General features: G+C 34.8%; 1 protein-coding gene and 1 pseudogene across 2 annotated transcripts in view; both read left to right on the forward strand.

Moving 5' to 3' along the window:
* Positions 1-930: 930 nt before the first annotated feature.
* p130CAS (Serine_rich_CAS and FAT-like_CAS_C domain-containing protein p130CAS) overlaps positions 931-26,002 on the forward strand; it is a 162,121-nt gene continuing 137,049 nt past the window's right edge. For both annotated transcript variants that reach the window (XM_033469348.2, XM_033469349.2), the window contains exon 1: positions 931-1,314. In XM_033469348.2, coding sequence (XP_033325239.1) covers positions 1,270-1,314 — 45 coding nt within the window. In that variant the 5' untranslated portion in view covers positions 931-1,269. The remainder of the gene's footprint in view (positions 1,315-26,002) is intronic.
* The window catches only part of LOC143259823 (uncharacterized), a 53,856-nt pseudogene continuing 30,446 nt past the window's right edge, over positions 2,593-26,002 (forward strand).

Genomic DNA, 26,002 nt, shown 5'->3' on the forward strand with positions numbered 1-26,002 from the left:
CTTGATTCATAACAAATAAATTGCACATAAACCACCTGCAATCTGTGTGTATTGCATTCTAAAGCAGTTTACGAAAACGTTTTAATTTTCATAATTATTATAATCGCGTAATTAGCTGATTAACAACGACATTCCAATGATAAACTTGATTTAAAATTAACTTCGCCTGATTCTTATATTTTCGGCAGAATTAAATATAAATATAATTAAATATAAAAATGTTTGCACACGAATTTTTAATGTTTCTTTAGTGTTTCTTTTCTGGTAACATAAGAGTTTATTAACCGTTGTTATTGTGAACATTCTTCGAGAAAACGATCATAAACGTAATGGAAAATTAGTTGTAATTTTATTAATATTATAATTTATTAGTAGCATTTTTAATTTAAAGTATCCAAACATTATGATCAACCGAGTAGTCTTCCTTGTAAGTATGTACTTAATCTAAAAAATAGTAATGTTAAAAAATTAAAAGTAATGTTAGAAAATAAATAAATAAATAATTAAGAAAAAACGTCGATAACATAAGTTGTTGTAATAGCATCTAACGTTCTTTATCTATTTCATTTTCTCTGATATGTTTCACGTTTACTCCGCATCGTCGACTGAAGCTAATCGCTTCCGTGATATAATTCATCCTACTTCTTGTACCTTGATGTAACTGCACGTGTATCTTTGGTGCTTTTATAAATCCATTTTACTTTTATATCAGTCGAACAATAAATAATTATTACCATGAATCAATAGAGAAAGAGATAAAATGCGGCTTAATATTATCGAATACACACCGATAAAATAATCCAGATACCGGTTGGTAGTCGATACCGATGAAATTTCAGAAATGTACGGCGTGCTCGTATTCGGGGGATGATAGGTGTTCGGCCGTTTCCGTGGCCAGTCGGTCGGGCTCGGGCTCAGCTACACCGCCCGGATCCGTCAGTCTCGCGCATGACTTCGTGGTGAGAGTATACGTCCTGTCCGTAGGTCGTTGTTACGCGAAAAAATCGATCGTATTTTTGTAAACACCGTAACGATATTCCACGTTGCGTCGATTCATCGCGGAAACGTTCGTTCGGTGAACGATCAGTGCACCAAGACGATTTCAATCAGTGATTAACTAAATCAGTGCCGAGTCGTTCGTGATCGATCCCTGTGTGTATCCTGTCAAGGTGTTCTCTCCGTTCATTCGCCAGGATATTATGCTACCGATCGTGCGTAAGCCGAGACCGTGTTGACTCGAGGGCTGCTCGACAATAAATTCCCAAAAAAATGCTACCGCAAACGCCTGACATCATTCCGACGACACTGAACCAGGTAGGCAAGGATTTTCTGCACTCGAGGCGAAATATTTTCTCACCTCGTGACCTTCAACCTGAAAGTCTACCGCTCTGTTAGATGTTCGTGCTCTCCGGTTTCCGCGCGACTACGAAAGAAAACACTGCGTCGACCGTCTACGTCACCCGCTGTTTACGTTCCCCGCAAATGCGGATTCGTTCACAGGAATTCCGCGTCTCGCTTGAATTTCGTATCCGTTCATTCCGCTCGAATTTCGTAATTCAAACTCGTTCCGGCGACACGGTGAAATTCGTGGAACGGCTTCTTGCCCGTGACTCGCCACTTTTTATTCAAGCTTTTCGTTGGACGCGCGTTCCCGTGGACCGTGAAAGCGACACGACTCGCGATTCGATTTTATCGATTCGCTAACGTAACAAGTTCAGAGCGGTCGACGCGATCTGTGTGCCGATCGGTGAAAGTGCGGCGGTTCATTTGAATTCGCGGAAACTTGTGTAAAAGGAGACGTTTTCCGACAGCTTCTCGTTTTAATCGATCAACGAGCGCACGCTTGGAGTTCTGCGTTTACGCCTTGTGCTATAATATTGTATCAAATCTCGTTACGAAGATCTCGGACATAATTTATTAAATCTGGATGTAATATGCATATCTTAAATTAGGATAAAAATTGACTTCAATTGTCAATAGTTAAATTATATTAAAGTGATGGTTAATCATGAAATAGATATAAATTTTCTTCCTTGTACACATATAGGAATCTATTAACGACAAAGTGCTAATCAACGTATTTGTGAAAGAAATAGTATATATAGTATAATAGTATATATAAATAGTATATAATAGTAATATAATAGTATATATAGAAATAGTATATATATATATAGGGGTGGGGGGTTAAATGCTGTAAAGCATTGTACAGGGTGAGTCATTTCACTGCACCTAAATTTATTTAGAAATTATTTGTTGTATAATGCAATGTTTCAATCGAGTTTTTCGTTTGTTTAATCACTGTCACACACACACACACACACAATGTACGTACTAGAATAGTGACTTTATATGGGGTGAAAAATGTATAATTACGGAAACCATATTTCACTCTGTCTACCGAGAGTGACCTTTCTATTCTTGTAGTTCGCACAATCCCGTTTTGAATACATTTTACTGCTAAACGGGAATGGCCATACTACTTCCGAGAAAAAGACACTGTTAGAGATAAAAGGTGTTCTGTAAAATGGGAAATGAAGTTGTTATGGCGATGGCATCGAAGTGTTGGAACAGCACGCCACTCCTGTCAAGATGGCGCGGAAAAGACAAATATTTGCAGTTCTTACTTACTGGCTTCGAGAACATCCTTTTGTGGGAACAGAAAGTTCGTTGTGTGCCGCGCCTCGCGTTGCGTCAATATTACAGGATCGTGTGCATGCTTGTTCTGGGCGTCGTAAACGTCCGCGACAGGTTTAAACGTTCGTCAGCGCTGCGCGCATCGATTAATCGAATTCAACCGGCTGGATCTCTTTAAATGATTGCGCTCTGTTCCTTTACTATGATCTGTCTTGGAAATACGTTTAACCTTCTATGGGCCGGATATTTTTCTTAAATATAAAAAAATTCATGCGACAGAAAATCAACAATTATAAACTTATATGTGCAGATGAGAAAAGAAATTTTCCAGTTTAAACAATTTTATTATAATTAATTCACTTTGTAACTTTGAAGTAACGACGGCTTACAATGTTTGCGCTTCTGTGCATAAAAGCTTTAGCGTGAAATTCGATAAAACAGTTTGCACTTGTTGTTAAACTGCTAATGCGTCTAGTTCTAATTCCTCTTTCATTTTTATGTGATTTTGTATCCATATTTTGGGTACATGATATATATTAGGTCTACCGGAAAGTTCTGTCCGTTTAAGAAATGAAAGGAAATAATAGATTTTTCATAAATGTAGTAATATTTATTGTACAATATAATTTCCGTCGTTACTTATGACCTCTTGCCAGCGTGATGACAATTTGTGAGCAACATTTTTCAAAAATATATGTCTCAAATGAACATATGCATACCTATCGAAACTTGCAATGACATTATCAGACAGAACTTTCCGGTAGACCTAATAAATCTGAAAATAGAAGAAAGCACCCCGTAAGTCACAAAATTGTATCACATACGAATAGTAACAAAATGATTATTGAAATGCAAAGAAATAAGTTGTTATTAATATACAAACCCAGAACTATTATTTACGTCTTTTTTACTTAGTAAACACTGACAGAAGCACAAATAATGTCAATTGGACAAGATGGTTCCGTTGGTTTCTATCTGTGGACAACTTACAGACCATTTACAAGAAATTTTCCCTAATTGATACTCAGATTGTGCACAAAAATGGACAATTTGAGAAAAGGAGATACGATTATTTCAGCCTTGCAGCTCGATTTTATAGTTGTTGACAATCGGTAACTATAAAAATGAGCTGGAAGGCTCAAATAATCGTATCTCCTCTTCCCAAATTGTCCACTTCGTGTACAGTTTGAGCGTCAGTTAGGGAGAATTTACTGTACTTTGATATTTCAGGTAGATACGGTGCTGCCAACCGTCATCAGTATTGTTTTTGGTTATCTCAGAGACATTATATAATTAAGACGTATACACCATCTTGTGCAGAAACTAAAATTATTTGCTAAAATGTCGATATACATATTAGACTGCGGATCTTTATGCAAAATAAGAGTTTTTTGAGATAAAAATGCGAAAACAGAAATGAAATAAAAATAAATTGCTTTCTTCAATAATGTTGTTGTGTTGAAAATAGTATAATATCGTTGTGAAACTGATCTTATGTCTTAATAATCTTATACGTCAGCTACGCATTTTTGCCATGAATGCATAAAATCCGCAGTCTAGTTATGATAAAATAACAGTTAAGGTTTATTTCCATCAAATTTTCAGCACGCATATAAGTTACCGAGATCTACGAAAGGCATTTTTTAAATTTTTGCTATAGGCTCAGATAAGAAAGTTAAAAAACGTGTTTTTATATTTTTTTGTCATTCCAAGCAGTAACAAAATTAAATTCCTGTATCATCCAAAAAAATTCAAGTCACTTAGTCCAATTTTTTAAAAATATATCGCGTTTTAAAAGGTATACGCTCAATTTTGTGAGTAACTGTTTAATTATTTATTGAATTCAAATTATCAGTATTTCCATCCATATTTCGAAAACGACGAATCGATCTACGCTATAATAATAGGATGTTTTGCTCAGATTGATCTGACGAACATGTTAGCAAAGTTTATCGTTTTCGATCTGGGTCTCCCTGTATATTTCTGCTGTCTCTCACCACCTACTCCGAATGTGGTATATACTTGAAAAAAGAACCTGTTTCCAACATTCGCGCGAGAATTATTTCCAACATTCACGCGAGAATTATTTCCCACCATAAATTCAAATAATTTTCAAGGCTAATATCCGCTGTAGTTTCGAGATAAAACTTGCAATACTTCACTCGGATCCTCCATTCATAATTTACATCGTCTTCTCGCTATTTTTTCCTGTTATTATAGTACTCCCGAGAAAAAACGCCTAAAAGCTTATCTAAAAAAGAGAAACAGTAAACACAAGAACATGGTTTACTACCTATTATCCGAGAGAACACCTTGAATCGGTTCTCGCAGCTGTTATTTGGGTTAAGGTTACGCGAAAAAGATGTTACGATTGAGCAAGACGCTCGCGATGATTCATAACGTTTAAAAACACGTTATTATTGTCATCTTTTAACTTAAAAATATACTAGAACCATATACAGTGATTTTGTATAACATGATTTATTGCCTTAATGGAGCAAAATAACACTTTAGTTTATAACAAGTTTATTGTTATAATATATAATAATTTTATTGCTTTATAGCATTTTTATTGCTTCTAATCTGTTTATTATTGCTCCTTGCGAAGTTCTCATAAAATTTTTATGAAATGCTCGCGAGATTTTTCAAGCGTAATTGTACGCCACTTGGGATTTCAAAACATTTCTAAGATCTTGTGCGTCGCGTAAGAGAATAATGTTCAAGGTTGCCCAGGGTGAAAAAATGGCTCATATAGCTGGAACATTTGAAAGACAGGTTGAGCAACGGCTAAAGTCGCAGAGTCCTCTTGGAACTCTGCTTTCATTGTGTACCAGATCCTCCTCGCTGACTTTTGTCTCTGCCCTCGTGTGACCTTGACCATTACGGTGTCGCGTATCGTCGAATTCGTTCTAACAGCCGCTTTCATGCAACATAAAGAGAAGCAACACGTTGACTGTTGCGAGGGTCCCATCGTCGACCGGTGTCGGGCTTTCCATTCCCGGCGTGGGTGTCATCGGTCGTCATCAAATTTCCAAATGGCCATGCGGGATTAGTGCAAAAGTTCTGCCAGTCTCAAGGACACTTTCTAGTCTACGACGTCATATTTTGAGACCTGTGACTTGCGCTGTTATCTCAATTTTAGAGACGAAAGAACTTTCCTTTGTTGCAGTCAAACAATTTGAAGTTTCGTTAATTAAACGATGCTGAATAAATATTAATAGTTAATAGTTAGAATATTATTATTATTAATAATATTAATAGTTAGAATAAATATAATAAGTTAAAAACATAAATAGGGAGAACAAATTGCAAAGAATAGTGATCTTGGACAATTTTATGATATCTTAACCGGATTACATAAAAATTGTTAAGGAAATTGTTGATTGTACCTTCTATATGAAATATTAAAGTAATTTTGCAAAGAATAGTTTATCATTTTCGCTGATTGTTGTGTCGTATAATTTTACAGTCTTTGTAATGAACGTGTTTTAAAAAAATTGTTTCTTATACATAATATAGTATTATACATTAGAAATTAAGTTTGTACTCCATTTCTCTGTAATGTCTGTTCTAATGGTCTTTATCTTAGCTATGTTATACTATAACATACATATAATCACTGTGTGATTATACCACTTGTCTACATGTATGTATAATACTCTCACATAACTCTTTTCATGAATCTCTTATTTTGACTTTAATCATTTTACTTTGATCGTTTCATTTGGAGGAATTTCATACGGAATTTCTCAGTCTACTTATGACATTTTCGCGTGAAAATTTGAATAGTCAGAAACTATACAGTAAACAACTGACAATATTTATACTCCAGGTTCAAATGAAGCCATCCGAGTATAATATAATTGATAAGATTAATAGTGTTATTAAGATAGTACGATACTAAATGCTTGTATATAAATAAATTTAATGTAACATCTTAACGTACATGGTGGAAAGACAAAAAGTCGATAAGCAAAGAGATGAAGAGATCTATGAGATCTTAACTACAATAAACTATAAACTCCCGTCAGACGATGCACAGTTGTTTCCCAATTAACGTTTCTATAGTATTTAAAGGTGATTAGAATCTTATATTCTGTGGTCTCTTGATTATTTTCTCTCTTTCAGTCTCGCATAGTTTACAGGTAGTATACATAGTATACAGGTTTCGCCCCTATTAATTTCCATCAGTAATTGAAACAGAAACTCGCTTCGTGATATGAATATACCATAGTTCAGTTTCGACAGTTCTCGTTGATGGTATCATCGTTGTTCCTGGTATTCCAATGACTCCGAGAACACCTACATGATCCGTTGCACTCGCAGATTCGTCGGACTTCCAGAATGCGTGTTTCAGGTTTATCGTTCGTGGAAGGTGCGTGACGTACACCAGCAGAGAATTCTTACTTAGCAGGAGCTTTATCGATTGTTTCGAAAGCCGACGTCAGACGCGGCGCTCCTTGCACGCGCGTAAACAGAATTTATCCGGAAAATAAAATAGCCGGGCGTCCTTCTGAAACGATCCGAGCACACTGTGGGAATCGAACTGCGTGGCGGCGGCGCGATGCGACGTTCCGTATGCGAAAGATGCTTCGCGTTGTCACGATATAATCTCGCATAGCTGGTCCGCATAAGCACACCACTGATATTCTAAGCGTGCGCGTTTTTTAAACACCGGTGAAAGCAAATTATGGAAGAGGTTAGCCGCGACATGTTAACCGAGTCATGTTAACCGGTACACGTGTGTACTTTGAAACACTTTCGAAACGATTACTTCGTATTGCTGTGTAGATACTCTATTTTTCTTTATTTCTTCAGAAAATCTCCGAACAGATTTATGTATACTTGTGTGTCATGCTTAAGTGTGAGTTACATTTTTCGAGAAAAGAGAAAACGTGTAGGCTGTAATGTTTCCCAATTAACGTTTCTATAGTAGTTAAAGGTGATTAGAATCTTATATTCTGTGGTCTCTTGATTATTTTCTCTCTTTCAGTCTCGCATAGTTTACATCGATATAGTATACGATTGATGTCTTCACACCCGTACAATTCCGTCACTGATACAACACGATTTATCGTATAAATAAATAACAATTTGCCGCAGCATTGTAACTGATCACAATACAGCATAACTGACCCTGATGCTGGTTTACCTTCACCATGATAATATACAGGGTGTCCCATAATTATGTTAACACCCGTTAAGGGGTGATTCCTGAGATCATTTGAAGTAACTTTTTTCTTAGCGAAAATGCAACCCGCGGCTTTGTTTACGAGTTATTAACGAAAAACAGTGACCAATAAGAAGCGAGCTCGCCAAGCGCTAGACGGCCGAGCCAATCAGCGAAACTGGGCTTCGACCGCTCGTTGGCTCGACCGCCTTGCGCCAGTTGTGCTCGCCTCTCATTGGTCAGTGTTTTTCGTTAATAACTCGTAAACAATGCCGCGGATTGCATTTTCGCTAAGGAAAAAGTTACTTCATATGACCTCAAGAATCACTCCTTAACGGGTGATAACATATTTATGGGATATTCTGTATAATGTACTACTTTCGAGAACGTAATATGCGTGTTTTAAAGAATGAATTTGTGCTTGAATACAATAATAATGATGATAACAACATTGTTGAACTATTTAAGCTTTAGGAATAGGGTCATCGATAGGACAAGGTATAGGAAAAACGTAACTTCGTATTGAATGAAATTTGTTTAAAAAGTTGCACGTCTCAGCAACAGATTTTAATCTTAATATATATATATATTTTGGATTATAATATAACTGATCATATTTATCTTTTGAAGGATTTTGAAAATTGTTAATCTACAATTATTGACAATAGAAAGATGCGCTCACAGAAGATGATTCAATTAATTCGTATCTCTAGATGACTGCTATTACTAATATTTACGATGAAGAATTCGCTAATAAATGCTTAATTGATTGCCGTATCGGTTAGAATAAACGGGAGATAATGAGGCATTGGAAAACGGCTGCGTCGGGGAACCAAACAAGAAAAAACCGCGCGGCAATATAGCGCATTCCGATATTCGATTATTAATAATCGATACAGGAGAAAGATAGTAAGCAAAGGAACTCGACATTAGTATGCCCGTCGCGGAAAAGAGCGAGGAACTTTAATGATGTGGATTCGGTATTCTTCGAGCGCGTGCTTTGTGTTAACGATCACGTTGTGTTAACGATGCCGCACTCGACCTCTCGTCACGAACACCGTGACTTCTGCGGTATCGCGGCTTTGTTGGGCTTTGCGTACTTCAACGACCAAAGCTTACTGCTTTTCTCGACACGTATACAGTATATACTTATGTTAAACTGTAGTTGTTATATGGTGCATTAAAGCGGAGCTCCGTTACTTGCAAGCGAACCGTGTGCATTGTATTTCTCCGAAAAACGATAACGATAATCAGGGCTGTATTAACCTTTAACGCTGTAAACACCTTTGACTGTTGAACCACTGATCCAAAGGAAGTCTCATAATCAAAGCCGTTTTAATTAATGTTATCGGAAGTGTTGTTTTTTTTAACCAATTTACCAACCAGAGACTTAGTTTAATCCTATTATCTACAATCTACATATAATAATTGAACTGCGAGCATTTACGCATTTATAGCATATTCAAACCTGTAAAATACAAGGAAATGTGTATATTAACCGAAATTAGTAAATCTTACTATTTTATATTTACCATGAAAAATCTTGAAATTCTAATGAAAAGACTACGTACCCTGTTTTAGTTTATATTGGATTATACGAATAACATTACTTAAAATAAACTTCATCGAGACACTAAGAAACATTAAGACATGAATCCGTTATGACCAGACTGTGAATCTCTATGCAATTTCTAGCTTTCATTAATCGTTTTCTAGAAGTCTGAAAAAGAGGAACATATCTTACATCGATTAGAAAATTCCTTGCGACGATAATGGTATAATAACGCAGGCTTAAAAACGTCATAAATGCAGAAAGATCCGAAGTCTAGCTATGACTCTTTTATGGAACGAATACGATATCTCAACATTCCGTGAGAAAAGTTAATGACAAAGCAGGCACACACGATTTAAAGACACCCGTTACGCTGTAATATAAATTCCTCGTTTCCACGCGATCGATTACAGCGGAATGTCTCAGATTGTTCAGGATCTGGTCGCGGGAAATACGAAATCCGCGATATTTGCGAAGACTCGTTGCGAAATTGAATACGAATGCCGGTTCTTCTTTCCCATCTATACATTATTTAAGTTAATTGAGGAACTAGCTTACGTGAATTATTTCGATCTCTATTTTTAAATACGTTAGCATCTCGTCCATTCGTCTCGTTTGGATAATTTTGTAAAGGACCGACGGTGTAAGCTTGGAATTTTAATAATCCTCACGCGCTGAGCATTTTTTCGGCTATTTCGGTCCTTTATTGTAGGGAGAAATTAGATACGATGATTTTGTGACGAAAACGGGAGACGCTAAGTCGCGGAATTCGTGAATTCTCACGTTCGACTCGCATCTTTGTTGATGAATTATTCTGTACTCACACTTTTAATATTAATAAATGAGCAACGATGTACAAAATTGATGGATGTCAGAAATAAGGGTTGTGATTTTTCGCATTTGAAAATGTTTTCCACATAATTTGACGCTTGTCTGCACATTTTCTTCATTGACTGCATATACTCTTTAATTTGTTATATACACTTCTTGAAGGTGATCGCAGAAATTTCGTGCATTTGTAAACCGAGTAGACGAGTTAAGATGCTGTTTCAGCTGCCTTATCGCATTTACCATGCATTAGCTAGTGCTTTCGTGTTTAACAGTTATCATCGCCCCTTCGTTTCATCGGAAGAATCGCATTACGTTCTCATTAAACGGAACATCGCGTTACGGGTAAAGAGATAATCTGAGATTCGTAGTACACTCTCGCTGGCTTTCTAGTCTATCACATCCAAATGGCTTCATACTAATCGAAGTTTTGAGAGCAACAATATATGTATATACAACTGGCCAAATATTTCGGATAGAATTTTTTACATATTTTGAGTTCCTTTACTACCCTTGGTGTTTAGATCTTGTGGTATTATTCGTTTATTTATTAGTTAAGGACACTGGAGAAACGTTATAATTTTTTAAAAATTGGACTAAATGACTTCAATTTCGTTTAGATGATAGATGGACTAGTTTACTAGACAGTAACTATAATACTTTATATTTTTGCTATTACCCGGAATAACAAAAAAAAAAGAAGTAAGAACACAGGTTTTTCAACTTTTTTTATCTAAGCCTATAACGAAAATTTAAAAAATGCGTTTCGCAGAACTCGCTAGCTTCTATGCATGCTACAAATTTAATCGAAATCGGTTGATTTTGATATAAGCTGTGAATAATTGAAGATCGCGAAAATCGCAGTATTTCACTAATTTCAACCAAAAGTCGGCAATTTTGTGCATCTTTCAGTGGCTGTAGCGTAACTATGCTACCGATTTCAATGAAAGTTTCAGTATGTATATGTATAAGTTACGAAAATCTACAAAAACGCATTTTTACATTTTCGTTACAGGCTCAGATAAAAAGATTAGAAAAACACGAATCTTTTACTTTTTATTTGTCATTCCAAGTAACAGCAAAATTTATAAAAAGTGTTATAGCCATTGTAAACTAGTAAACTAGTTCCTCTATCATCTAAACAAAATTCAAGCCGTTTAGTTTAGTTTTAACTGCTTCGCTCCTATAGACGTGTTATGTCGCGACACCGTTACTGTATGTATAAGGTTACAGACGAGATATCTCGCGTCATGATAGGATACGTCAGAGAGAGAGAGAGAGAGAGAGAGAGAGAGAGAGAGAGAGAGAGAGAGAGAGAGAGCGAAGCGGTTAAAAAAGTTATACCGTTTTCAAGTGTCCTTGAGTATATAGCCGCCACTATACATAAACGGTCGTGGATAATGACGCACAATGATCGAAAATCCTGAAACGTGCAAATCTTTGTTCCTCACTGTGCGACACATTGAAAGAACTCCACGTCAGTCTTTAAAATGAATATTCATTGTTCAACAGTAGTATCCTATCTATCTAAGATTGGCAAGGTCGAAAAGATGGATGAATGGCGTTTTTGTTATTTTTAGAAAACGACTAACATTTTGTATGTACCAGCCTAACATGTAGTATTTAGTGATTTTTGTTAGAAAATTATTACGTTAATACTAATTAGTAAACTGCGGATTTTATGCATTTATGACAAAAATGGTCATCTGTAATTTTAAAGAGAAGAAAGAGTAAAGGAATTGTAAAGTATTGATTCGTTGTTTTTGATTTACTGTAGTAATTGACACTAGATTTACGAAATCAGTCGAAAGTATTGAATGTATGTTCATACTGCAGAAGAAAAACACTTCTTCCGTTTCAGATTATCAAAACAATTATATTTTACATTAAGATTTAGTAAAATAAAAATATTTTATTTAATGAGAATATGAATTCAATAAATAAAATATCCTGAACTATGTATGCATAAATATTTTCATTTGTAATAAAGTATTTTATTTTTAAGTGTACATTCTTTCGAACGAATAAAATATTTTATCTTCGAACATACCTGCATGATCTAAAATATTTGTATATATTTTATATTATTTGAAATGTAAAGTACTATTTTCTGCAGCTCTGGTTCAGGAACGATCTAAATAACTGCAAGTATATAAACTGAATGGTTCGTACATTTATAATTGATAACGAACTCCAGATGAAGTTGCGAATAAAAAGTCACTAAAAGCTCTAGGTTACCGTTTCACTCCAATTACTGAGAACGGCACTCTCGAAAAGCTCTCATTTACATAGTGTTCCGCAATCTAGTAATTTCATTTATTAATTTCGTTTCACGGGTCTGAAACTTTACGAGCGGCGACCGGTAGCAGATCCAACGTATCGGTACTTTCCTGTAGGAAACAGCCGTGGAACGCGTAAACGGGAACGCATAAATATTTGCATTGTTTATGGACATATGAAAACCAGTTTGAAATGATGCTGAACTGTTCAAAAATGCTGGGATTTCTATTTGTAATTTTGATCACACCTTCGAATGGACAAGTGTTCACGATTTTATGCTTATTATCATGCGATCATTTTGTATCTTCGAGATTATTCGTTTATTCAACTTTTAATTTTGATGTATTATTACGATTTCTTCAATGTTATAGTTTTTCTTTATTCTTCAAGGATGATTATTATTCTTAGGAAAAAAAAAGGATATACTTTATTGACCAATTAAACTCCTTAAATAGTATCTTCATCAATGTCGATAATTTTAAAGATTTATTTGATTTTCCTATTTAATTTGCACGTTTTAGATATACCCTTATGATATATTTTGCGTCATTGTAATTAAACCTTGCTGCAAAGGATCTAGGAAGGATCAAAATCAAGTAACACAAACATCTTCTCATATTTAAAAAATAGGTAATTGTAAACACACAAAACTTCATAATTTTAAGCTAGAAAATCAGTAAATTCTTTTAGATAAAAATCATATCGAAATGTGCTCGATTTCTGGCAATCTGAATGTCTTCTTACACTTTAAACATTTGTAAATTTCACCTTTATGCAATTTTCTATTTGTAATTTTGATCACACCTCCAATTGGCAAGTGTTCACGATTTTATGCTTATTATTGTTGGTAATTTGTTCCTAGCAGTGAAAATTAGTGTACGTTCAATTTGAAAGTACATAATGATGCAGCACATAATTTGATCTACATATAGTTCGGTTTAACACTAGAACTACCCAGACGCGACTAATGTAATATTGTTTCGTAACAAGAGTTCGGATTTTCATGAAACGTAGGAGTTAGCTTCGTTAAATGCAAGTTGCAGAAACAACGTAGACACTCTGAACAAGTTTAATGAGTTGACAGTAATACAATAATATTTTCTAACTGCTTAAATGCTTTCGCTATTTTGAATTTGATCTACTTATTTTTGTCACAAATGCATGAACGCAAGTTGAACTTCATACGATTTTTATTCTAATGTATGCTCGAATAAACAGGTTTGTCTAAATTTGTATAAAAACTTTCTAACTGTAGATTTTAGAGGGACTAGTTTATATACTAGACAATGTCTGAACAAATTCTTGCAAAAATTTTAATTTGATGGAATGACAATAGAAAATAATAATGTAATTTTTAGCATGTATCTATATAAGTTACTAAGACCTACAGAATACATTGTTTAAATTTTCGTTTTAGGTTCAGATTAATAGGTTGAGAAATATTTTTTGTGATTCCATCCAATTACAATTTTTGTAGTTTATTTACATACTGATTCGCAAACTAGCTCTCCAAGATCTTAAGAAAATGCTACTTATTTGATTCAATTTTTAAATAGTAAACTTTTACATTTTTAGTGATATTTAAACAAAAACTTAACAAAACACCACATTTGTATATTTCTATATAAAAGTCACGTCAATCTACCTAATAAATTGTTTAACTTATTCTATATCCTACACATTTAATTATACATAGAACCTAATCGAGATCGAAGAAAAAATGTTAAATGAAAACAGTTCTATTAGATGAAAATTTCATTAATCAAACAATTCATCTGAAGGTCACGTTACTCAAGATTTCAAGATCGTCAGTATTTGTTTAAGTGGAAGCGTATATTTTGATCATCGTCGTACAATAACCGAGGTCAAGATCAATTCAACGAACCACGATACTACGATCTTCTCGCGACCTTGGCTATCACTTGAAGGAGCATCGAGGACGTTGAAATTTCGCAAGCCACGACCTCTCGAGATGAAAATGATGGAAACGAATGGAATCAATAAATTGAAAGTCGATATTTTTACCCTCTCAAATGGGAATATCCCCTTAATGCGTTTCAATTTACCGTTATTTGCACTTGTGGTTATCTTGCACCGCAGAGAAAGGCGAACGAGAGAAGCAAGAGGCAAAATGTGCTTCCCTTCTCTCGTATGAAACGCGTATGGGGATTCGTACCACCGTGGCCGTGGTCGGACTGGAACATTGACAGGCAATTCTTTAATAGACAAGATAAATTATGCTGGTTTATAGCGCTGCGGTCGGGACGGAGTGCAACTGTTAGAATTATTGGTACAGTGATTGCGGACGGCTAGCAGATCCAGCTGATCTTCAACCAGAAATACGTATTCCGAGTTTCTTAGCACTTTTTTACAATATTTCTAACAACGATTTATTACTCATTTTGTAAAGAAACTAATTTGTAGGCATAATATTCTAAACCGCGTGATGACTAATGCGAATTAACACTTGAACTTTGGATCTTCATGACAAAAATGGAATCGATTACGTTTAGGGGAACGTTTATAATTTTATTTATCAAGTTTCCGAAGATGTTCTTCAAGGTACTCCTTCTCAACTCTCAGAAACAAGACACGTGACAATATTTACACGTTGGGGCCAAATGGACCGGAGCTTCGCCGTACGATAAAGTTAGACGTATTTTATTCGAAATAGTATCTTAATCGTGGAATTTATTCGAATAAAATTTTATTCGAAATATTAGAAAAATTATTCGTTAGGATTAACTTTTCGATTTGTACATTTATTCAGATCCAATGTTACTCATTATTCAAATGAGCTCAAGGAGTACAGTCGACTCTTCTGTAATATCAGAGCTTCTTTGACTTAACGATTATATTATTAATAATATAATAAAATAAATGTAAGTAACTAAAAGAAATAAATATTCTGTTTATACAAAAATATAATTCTGTATATATCGTCAAAACGGCCTATTAATCAACTATAAGGTTGCGATAAACAACTATTGATCAAGGAACAAAACTGCAGATCCAGAAATCTTGTACGGCATTAAGTACTGACCAATGCCGACTGACATAAATACTCTCATTTGCAAATTTATTCGAATAAAACTTCATTCGAATAATTTCATGCACTTACGACAAAGATATTTATGGCAAATGTACAATAGTTAAAATTTTGAAAGAATTTCAAAATACTATTATATTCTCTGCGACTTGTTAAAATTAATAGAAGCAGAAATAAATCTCTATGCAACACCCACTTCTTGCAGTTAATGCAGAAAATGTTCATTTTGCATAGAGATATACTTATCACAGATTACAGATTTTTATGCAACAAAAATGGTATTTGTATTAACTTCAAAGTTCCAAAACCAAATGAAATTATTTTCATTCCTCGAAATTTTACTCGCAAACTAGCCCTCTAAGATCTCAACAAAATGCTACTCATTTGATTCAATTTTTAAATAGTAAACGGTAATAAGCTGATTACCATTTACCTAGTAAATGTAAAGTAAATTACCATTTACTAGGTAAATGGTAATCAGCTGAGAAATGAGAGGCCAACGACGTTTCACAGCAGGTCCGATTTTGAAGCAGCCTGTGCTTCGAAAGGTTTTCTGATGTCGCGTAACTTCGGTCTCGGTCTATTGGAGCAAAAACGCGGTTGGATTTCTAATCTAACGTGACATTGACCAGGGTTGAAAGGACCCCCAGGTCGGGGTGGCTGGAGAAGCTCGGAATCGATCGGTCTCGAGCCGGAGCAACCCCTACTGTCGACGTCTTTTCAATATAACTTTGCTTCTCTCCCGTTTTGTTTTTCAATTTCCATGCCATATTTTCAGGAAAAATCAGAAGTTCGCGGACATTTGAATACCGTAAACGAAAGAAATTTTTACCTCGGAGCTCGAAAAATAACCCGGAAAAATAGGATTCTCCACGCGGAAAGATTCAGAGTTCCCGGTATAGCGTTTCATATTTCCGACAAAATCAGGGAAAAATTGAACATTATCAATAGATTGCGAAATTTATGCATCTCTGCTAAAATTGACGTAACAATGAAAACACTACAAGAGTGTTTAAAAATGTTTTTACATTCTTCTTAATTTATTAAAATGGTTAAGAACAGAAATATATATTTATTTAGTTACTGTTTCTTATAATGGAACCGTTGAATGCAGAAATGGTTATGTCAAACAAGTTAGTAGTAGTAGTTAATTAACAGTACTGTAGTTAATTAAAAGTACTGTAAAAATAACGTAAACTATTACAACTCTTTCATGTAAGTCACTTTCAAGTTTTAAGTTAAAATAATAAACGAAAATCGAATAAAATACTAAATTATTATATTTATCGTATTAAACACATTGCATCCTTTTATAAAATATGATAAAAATACCATTAAAAAAGCTATAAATTATTTAAATATCATGTTATATCTTACAATTTCAAATAATTATATTCACAAAATTAATTTGATGTTTTTTTACCTGAAATACAAAATCCTGGTTGTCACAGATGCGTGACGTTGGCAGAGAGAACGGCCAATATTAATAATATTAATAATATTAAATCAACCTAGCAAAAAATTGACATACACCACTCCTGCTTCAAACGCCTCAATTGATTAAGAACACTCTTGTTTTGCATAAAGATCTGCAGCCTAATTTATAAACGACAAAAATGTTGACCTCAATATTGTAATGATTAATGGAAATGTTGAAATTATCTGAACATTTTACGTATCAAAAACTGGTTAACGGACTTGTTAGTATTGGTACTGTATGAAAAACCGATTATAATAATCTTCATTTCGATATTTGTTCGTAAATTAACCTTATCGTAATGAAAATTCGCGGAAAGATATACGGACTAATAACAATTTAAAAAATTTCAATTTGCGAGAATTTCGATGAATCGCATGGACGATGGAACTTCCTGGAACTGTATAATCGGTTATCGGAATGTACATGGATCTTTTATGGAGCATAAAACTGATGGTGCTTGGAATTAGAAGGCAATTAACTATTGTTGATATTTACAATCGCTGTGGCATGTTGATAGAAGAACATGAGCACGCTCAATCGATTCACGTACCAGTTATACAATACGCCGGTTACAAATGGGTACCCGCAGAACATCCAATCCTGTGCCAACCCCTATCAACCAATTACAAATTAACGTGACGCTAATTTTGATCGCGGTATACATTGATAAATTAACTGCCTGTCGAACTTTTAGAATTTACCTCCATGTTTATACGTGCAATCTGAACTTTAACCCTTTATCCAGTTAATAAAACGCAGTTAATAAAACGCAGTTAATAAAGCACAGTTGATAAAACAGTTAATAAATCGAATAAGAATACGAAGAAATTGAATCAATAATTTCTCTGATAATTGACTGCGATCTGCAACTTCTCGAGAATACAAAATTCAGTACGTACAGTTAATTCAATGAAAACGTTTCGTAACATTGTTGTAGACAGACATTTACAGATTTACAAATTAATAAAAATTGTTCCCATAAATATTCAAACAATTTGCGAATTTATTGTCTGTCGAATGTTTTGTAACTCGAGCATGAAACGGCAAATTTTAAAATATTTGACACTTTTAAAAATGTATTGAAAACATATTTTACAAATTCTGCTAAAATTGAAGACCTTACTGAGGTATTTTATCAGTTATTTTGCAGTTCAAAGATGAAATTGTACGATTTTTACGTCTTAATTCCACACTGGAATTATAATAAGAAGGAAATACACACATAATGTGTCCTGAAAAGTTCTACAACTTGTAATGTTGTTCAATTGATTTATTTTTTAATCTTATTGTAATGTTTCTCATTTCATGTTATCTTCATTATGTATTTGAAGGAACGCTAGGAATGAATGGAAATTTCATTATTGCTAAAGCTCGTCAGTTTTAATACAAATAATAAGGCAGTATCTAGTAAAGTAAGACTAATAAGTTTACAATTTGTGGGCTACGAAGAAAACTCTCGGTGCCAGTATCACAGTACCTCCAAGTTTAGCTCACCGATCGACAAGACAAAGTCTCCGAAAAGTTTGACTATTTGAGCGGAAGTAAATCGTATGGTAAGCAGTGGAATTAATGCAAAGCGTAAAGGAACCGCGCGAAATAAAATATTGGATTTTTTGGAGCTTCCGTCCGGAGCATCGGCTAAGTTGAATGTACTTCGAAACTTTCGAACGAAAATCTCTCGCATAACCGTATAATCATCGCGCAAAGTATGTACATCACGGTCGAGGGCGCACCGTACTGACAAAATAATGCAAACGAGCGCATAAATGAAACTGCGGGGTGCGGAGGTCGGCGAAGTTCGAGCGAACACGGCTCCTTTGAATGCCTCGAAACGAAAGGAACTTTCCCGAAGAGGAAAAGATTCGCATGGAGGGTTTCTATTAAAAGTTTGACCCCGCATCTCGTGGACCATGACATTAGAGAAAATAAGAGTTCTACGCGTTCGTTGAAAACTTTTATTGAAAGGAATCAGCCCGAGGTGTTGCGAAGTAATTGAGAAGTGCAGAGTGGCCCAAAGGTTGCACTTCCATCTGAACATTGTTGAACTCTCGCTTAATTGTTCTCTTTTTTTCAATTTTGTTCCAGAGTTTTAACCTTTAATTAGTGATTTAAGTTTATTCCGATCAATTTGAGTCGTTCGAATCGTTTCAATTCTTACTTCGCAAGAATCACACGTAAAGTGCAATATCCGTAGAATATTCAATGAAACACGGTTTCAGTAGCAGAGGAAGCTTCGCTTTTGAGATAAGCGCGTTCTCCGGAGCACCATGAACCGAAAGACATATCTTCGAAACAGGTGGGGACTCGTGAAAGGCCGCGATAACAATTGCTGCAGCGCATCTCCCGCATTGTACGAGTTCCCAAAAGCTTTGTAATTAATTCGTTGGCAGCGGGGACAGCGAAAGCTCTGGCTGCAATTAGAATCACCGGTCGCAGACACGGCTAAGCCGTTTTTATTTATTGCCAACATACATTACCATGTCGGTTCGATAAGGGAACAAAGGTAGCCGAGGTCGTTATCGTGCGTACACCTTGAACGCAGAAGCTTGTTGCGCCATTGCTAGCGAGAAATCTTTATAGAACGCCGATTGTTCTCGTTCACTCGGCGAACGTTCTAGTCAGCAACAAGTAGTCGGACTGTACTTACTACGTCTCTTCGTGACTACACGTGTAACAGTGAACGACAATGGAAGGTGCTCGCGAAAGCTGCCGGGCACGGTATCGATCTCTCGTTTTGTTACGAATCATTTCTTCATTTCGTTGGGAATCATTTCTTCATTTCACTTTTTCATTTCGTTACGAGTCATCTCTTACTTCGTCACGGCAACATCGAAACATACCGAAATAAATAATTTTTAAGAATTTATTAAATGACAATTAAAAACGTTATTCGCAATACATTCGAAAATAATTCCGAATTATAGACGAATTTTATGTTGCCTATTGCCATGTACAACAAAATTGAGAAATGCAAACCTAATTCAGAATGAAGATGCTCCAATTAGGTCTACAGAAGTTCGATTTAATTATTAAATAAGTCTAGCTACTCTAAAATCTTGTTATTTTCTTATGATGCGTTAATGTTTTCAAATTACTGATATTACCCTTCACATTTTACATAACTAACCAACTAACTATGACCACAACTAACTTACTGTACAGTATGTAATCTCTTTTTCGAATGAAAATATATGAAATCATAGTGATTGTCAAATGCATTCGTATGTTGGAAATAAGAAATAATCGAAATAATGTTGACAGCTATTTCAGCTTCAATTATCTTCTTTTGAACGACAGATCATAGCACGGTTGAACCTCAATTATCCTAAATAGAATGACATGAATGCTAGGATAATAGAACAGATACTTAGTTACAGTGCCACATTTCATCTTTATTAACGTCCACAATAAATTATTTTGTACACAAATTCCCCGAAATTGAGCTAATTCGCTTGAAAAGTAATTGCTCACTAAATGATTCTAATATTGGACGACCGAATAATCGAGGCTCTGCTATAATTTAACACTATAGAATGCCGGAGCGAGTCAATTTGACTCATTTACGATTTTATTGTTAAATAAAAAAGTTATTTAAGTAATCTAAAATTATTTAAGTTTTTCTATACATATATGTGTAGCAATAAAATATCGTAAATGAGTTAAATTGACTCGCTCCGGCAATCTAGTGTTAAGCATGCTGCTAAGAAATTGGAATTCAGATGAAAGCTTCGTATGCCTGGATCAGAATGGACCCAACTCTTAGGCATCCGATGAGAAAATCAGAACTATTTTCAGTATTGTGGTTTCAGCACTTAGGGGGATCGTAATTTCATCTGCAGTGCACGGGTTAAATCGCTCAGTTTCATGCCGGAGCAGAGTTTTACACTACGGAATGTAATACGAGTAACGATACTCCCAGGGACGATTGATCGATCAGGTAACTCTATACTTGACCAGGTAGTCAAACTGTGCTCGAGCAGATCATACGATCTCGTAATCGTAATTGATCGATCTTGAGTAACAAGATAGTTTAAATGCCTTTGCTCGATAAGAAATCGGAGTGAACGATTTATGCGCACTTCGAAACATTCTGTTCGATACCTGATTCGTAGTCGACGTAATTGTTCGACTGCTTCTTTACGCGTTTATGCTGTTCGTTAATTTTCAAATTACGTTTACTTTCTTTTCAATGACAAGAAACTCTGTCGTCGAGTAAGCAATTCATTATCTCGTTTTCATTTTGTATCTTCGAGATTATTCGTTTATTCAACTTTTAATTTTGACGTATTATTACGATTTCTTCAATGTTATAGTTTTTCTTTATTCTTCAAGGATGATTATTATTCTTAGGAAAAAAAGGATATATACTTTATTGACCAATTTATTTCCTTAAATAGTATCTTCATCAATGTCGATAATTTTAAAGATTTATTTGATTTTCCTATTTAATTTGCACCTTTTAGATATATCCTTATGATATATTTTGCGTCATTGTAATTAAATAAGTAATAAATGAATAATAACAGTATTTTGGCCTTGCTGCAAAGGATTAAGGAAATAAGGCCAGTTTCAAGATACTGTACTCACATTGTCAACTGGAAAATTCTCCCTGATCAAAATCAAGTAACACAAACATCTTCTCATATTTAAAAAATGGGTAATTGTAAATACACAAAAATTCATAATTTTAAGCTAGAAAATCAGTAAATTCTTTTAGATAAAAATCATATCGAAATGTCCTCGATTTCTGGCAATCTGAATGTCTTCTTACATTTTAAACATTTGTAAATTTCACCTTTATGCAAAATAAAAATGTTTCGTGTTTATTTTGTAAAATGAAATTTATAATTTTATTTAAATTAAATTTATAAAATAAACAATTTTATAAAACTGGAGTTAAATAAAAATGTATTTCTTCTTTTAATAGTCCGCAACAATATTCTGAAAAATTCTTCTCATATTTTTACTGCTCTGTGTTTCTTTTACCTATTTTTCCCACAAAAGCGTAAAATCCGCAGTCTCGTAATGGCACAGAATTTATTTAGCCATTGTGCCATTTTTATTACAACGTATGCTGAAATTAATCAAGTTCGATCAATTCCTGTGAATAAGTCTTCGTAACTTCGGCAAATTTTACACTGAAAAAGAAAATGATAATTCTTTACCGTTAATATCATGAGTGAAGAAAGTCAGACGAAATACTAATTTGCCATGTTTGGTAGTATGTATTTAGGATAATTTTCAGGCAGGAATTCCGAGTCGGAGCCTTACTCGAACCTCGACCGGCGAGCATCAAGACGAAGAAACAGTTTCTCTGGTCGAAGAAACTTAGGCGACGGGTACAATGATCGAGGGGGGTCAAAGGGGCCCGTCATAGAAGCGTATATACGCCGACTCGACGAGATCGAAACGGAGGAAGAGAGACGAGAGAGATTGTTCTGGCACCGGCATGTCGTGGGCCGGAAGTTCTGTCCAAATATTTTATGTGGGGGCGGAAGGGTGGCACAATGGGCGGGTCAGTGGCCTCGCTTTCTGAAGATTCTTTCGTTGGATTCTTCCCACAAAGGAACCAACCCTCCTTTTGTCAACCGCGAGTAATAGAGACTCGTGACTGACTATCTTGTACCGATTTGCGCTTATTCCCTTTGTCGCTGTTCGTGAAATGCCTGGAAACTGATGCATTATGAGGTTACATACGTCTGGAGCAGCTGAACTAAGTTTATATTCACGTATCTTTCGGACATTATTATTTTAGCTCTTTTTTATTATCGTTACGTGATCTCACTTGATGTTATTGTATGTATTTCTGTTGATATTGTTGATCATTCTTATTCGTTTCCAGTTGCTTACTCTGTGTTACCTTATTCTCCTCGATATTTGATATATTTTTAAAATTTCTTATAATTTTTATATAATTTCTTAGTTACTCCGACGCTTTATTTGAGCCGATATTGTTTAATATGTTGCGGATGATTCTTCTTTTCTGAATACTTAGAAGGACACAGAACCAAAATTTCGTTGCAAATCAACGCGAACATAATATAGTTTATAACACTATTTTATTTTAAAAATATTTTTGGCATTTTATATTTAAAAAATGTTATTTATAGTTCACGATATTTACAAATATGTTGACATTTTTCAAAAAGATCTCATTGAAACATTGTAATCACTTTTTTTTTTAATTAAGAGATATTTCTATTTTTGTAAAGCTAATATCTAAAGTCGTCTTTCGCCTAATCACGTCTTTGTTTCTATAATAGTTTTATGTTGGAGTATGGAAATGTTGTAACTTATCTATGGGTATATATGTTCTGTCCTTACTATCGCTTCGAAAGTTTTTCAGCCAAAAATCGTAACCCATTTAACAAAAATGCGGTGTTCTCTCGCGCAGGACTTTCGTGTAAGCTCAACGGAATTTCAATTTTTAGCGGTGCAAGGACTGAACGTTTCGGACCGACCGTAGACACCAAAATAAATCGAAAGAACACAGCGATGGCGACAGATCCGTCATCGCTGAAAGTATGCGGCCCAATCAGCGTAGTTGTTTATTCACACTTCCAATTAAGTTGCAACATCCTCAATATCGATCAAAACCGGCACAATAACGTTCTTACGTCAGACACGATGCGTATGCATACGGTCGCGACTCCGCACGGCACTTAATTCCGCGAATGACTTTTGCTTTCGCAACGTGAAACGTAAACGTCAGTTCGGTAATAAAGGCGAGGGCGTGAAATTTTTCCGCGTTGCATTCAACCGACCGTACAATCCATAGTAATTGGCTCGCGGGGTGGAAATTAACGGTTGAACACTCGAGGAAAACGGGATTTCGTGAACGTTTATGGCGGCTCTCTACGCCACTGCGATCTATGTGCCAGTGTAACTGCAGGATCGTAACGCTGAAAGCACGCAGGAAATTGTCGCGGGGGTTAAGTGTCAATAAATAAAGCGGCCTGTCACAAGGCAATCAGGCTAAACTTTACGTTCTATTCTTCTTGATGGCCTGTTTGTCTTTCTAGATGCCGAAATCAATTGAGGCGATACGATGGAACACGTTTTCAACTTTCGGACTCGCAGGATCAAATCGTAACAGCGCATTCCATTTGCGTAGTAGAGTGTAGTTGTGTTTAGAAAGTGCCAGGTGCGACTATTCTACTCGCGGAATGCACCTGCGAGGAATATTATTTTCGTAATTGTTCATTAACCCTTCAATATTAGAACTAATGGACGAGTCAAACCGTTTGGTTTTTAATTTTTTCGTTTACTGTTACCGTAATCATAAGAATTATTTTGATAAACATCTTTATTCGAGTACATACTGGGGGACAAATTTATGTGGACACCCTTTAGAATGATATAACACTTTTAAAATTGGACTAAATGACTTGAATTTTTTTGGGAAGATAAATAGCAGGACTGGGGAAAAGTAAGTTTTTTTTTGTAATAGTAAATATAAATATTTTTATCTTCTCATGTAATACAAAATTTGGCAAATAAACACTTTTTTGAAATAGTAGTTACATAAGTAAATTTCAAAAATATTTAACTACGTAATATCCGTATGTAACTACTATTTTAGAAAAAGTTCATTTGCCAAATATTGTATTACATGAGAAGATACAAATACTTATAGTCTATTTACTGTTTCAAAGATTTATTTGTCCCCAACCCAGATAGAGAGACTGGTTTATTAAACAATAACTAAAATGCTTTTTTCTTCATTTTGCGATTACTTGAAATGGCAAAAAGGAAGGTTAATATCTCACGTTTTTTTTAACTTTTTTAGCGGAGCCTATAACGAAAATTTAGGAAATGCGTTTTGTAAATCTCGGTAACTCGTATGCATGCTAAAAATTTCATCAAAATCGGCTGACGAGTAGTGAACGATTGAAGATATCGGATATCGTGTTTTATCCCAATTTTTGACATTTCCGACCGATAACCGACAGAAATCTGCAGTTATTTAAATCTTTCAACGCTCGTGGCTTGACTCTGTGTTAACCGATTGTTATCTAGAAACATCAATCTATCTAACAGTAGTATAAATGTTCAACGACAACTTTTAAGTTGTAACAAAATCGATGATAAGTCGATTATACAGTAAATTCTCTCCAATTGTCCCTCAAGCTCGAATAATTGTATCTCCTCTTCTCAATCATTTGCGCTCTAGTGGCGACTTTGAGGCGACAGTAAAATTTGCGGCTGATCTTTTAGAAGAAATTTCGCACGATTAAATTTGCCTGTATTCGATAAATTGTCAAATAATAGAAGTTTTCTATAAGCGAACAGGTTCGATTTCATATTTACACGTAATTTATTGTGAACTTTTAATTTATAACTAGTTAATATTTAATATCTTTAAAAAATGCCAATGCTTTGTTCAATTTAAAATTGGCCAACAAAAGCAATTGCGTAGCGATTGATTATGAAAGTAGTATAAGTCCAATTTTCATAGACATACATAGGTGGCGGGGTCACGTAAAAAGAATTTCTTGTACACACCATAGGATCATTATGATGTTATAAAGCAATGTAGAAAAAATAATAAATTTATTTTACATGAAATGAAATAAGAGAATTTTGTTACAACAAAAAATCTACAAAATACAATTCAAAAACGGGTAAGGAAGAGTACTAACGCAGAGAAGATAAACTGGCTGAAAATATGTTTGGATGAGATCTTGCAAAAGTGCACCGTATACTATTTTATATAAAACATCGATAGAGGACACAGAATTTAAGACCTTAGATCTATCGAGAAAGACCGCCGAAATTTGAAAAAATCATCCTGGCGCTTTTACATATATCACGATACCAGGCATATGAAAAATATAAGAATATGTAGCAGTTATTATCTAATATAAGAAAATAGACTTGCACCATTTTCAAAATAAACGGTCCATGTATGGAATAAAATGGAAATACTTTAATTTGAAACAAATGTCTTCATTGTCGAGTTAAAATAACCTCGAGTGCAAAGGGTTAATATTATAGTTTCTTTAA

The sequence above is a fragment of the Megalopta genalis genome, chromosome 7, assembly GCF_051020955.1.
Source record: "Megalopta genalis isolate 19385.01 chromosome 7, iyMegGena1_principal, whole genome shotgun sequence".
Taxonomy (NCBI): Eukaryota; Metazoa; Arthropoda; class Insecta; order Hymenoptera; family Halictidae; genus Megalopta; species Megalopta genalis.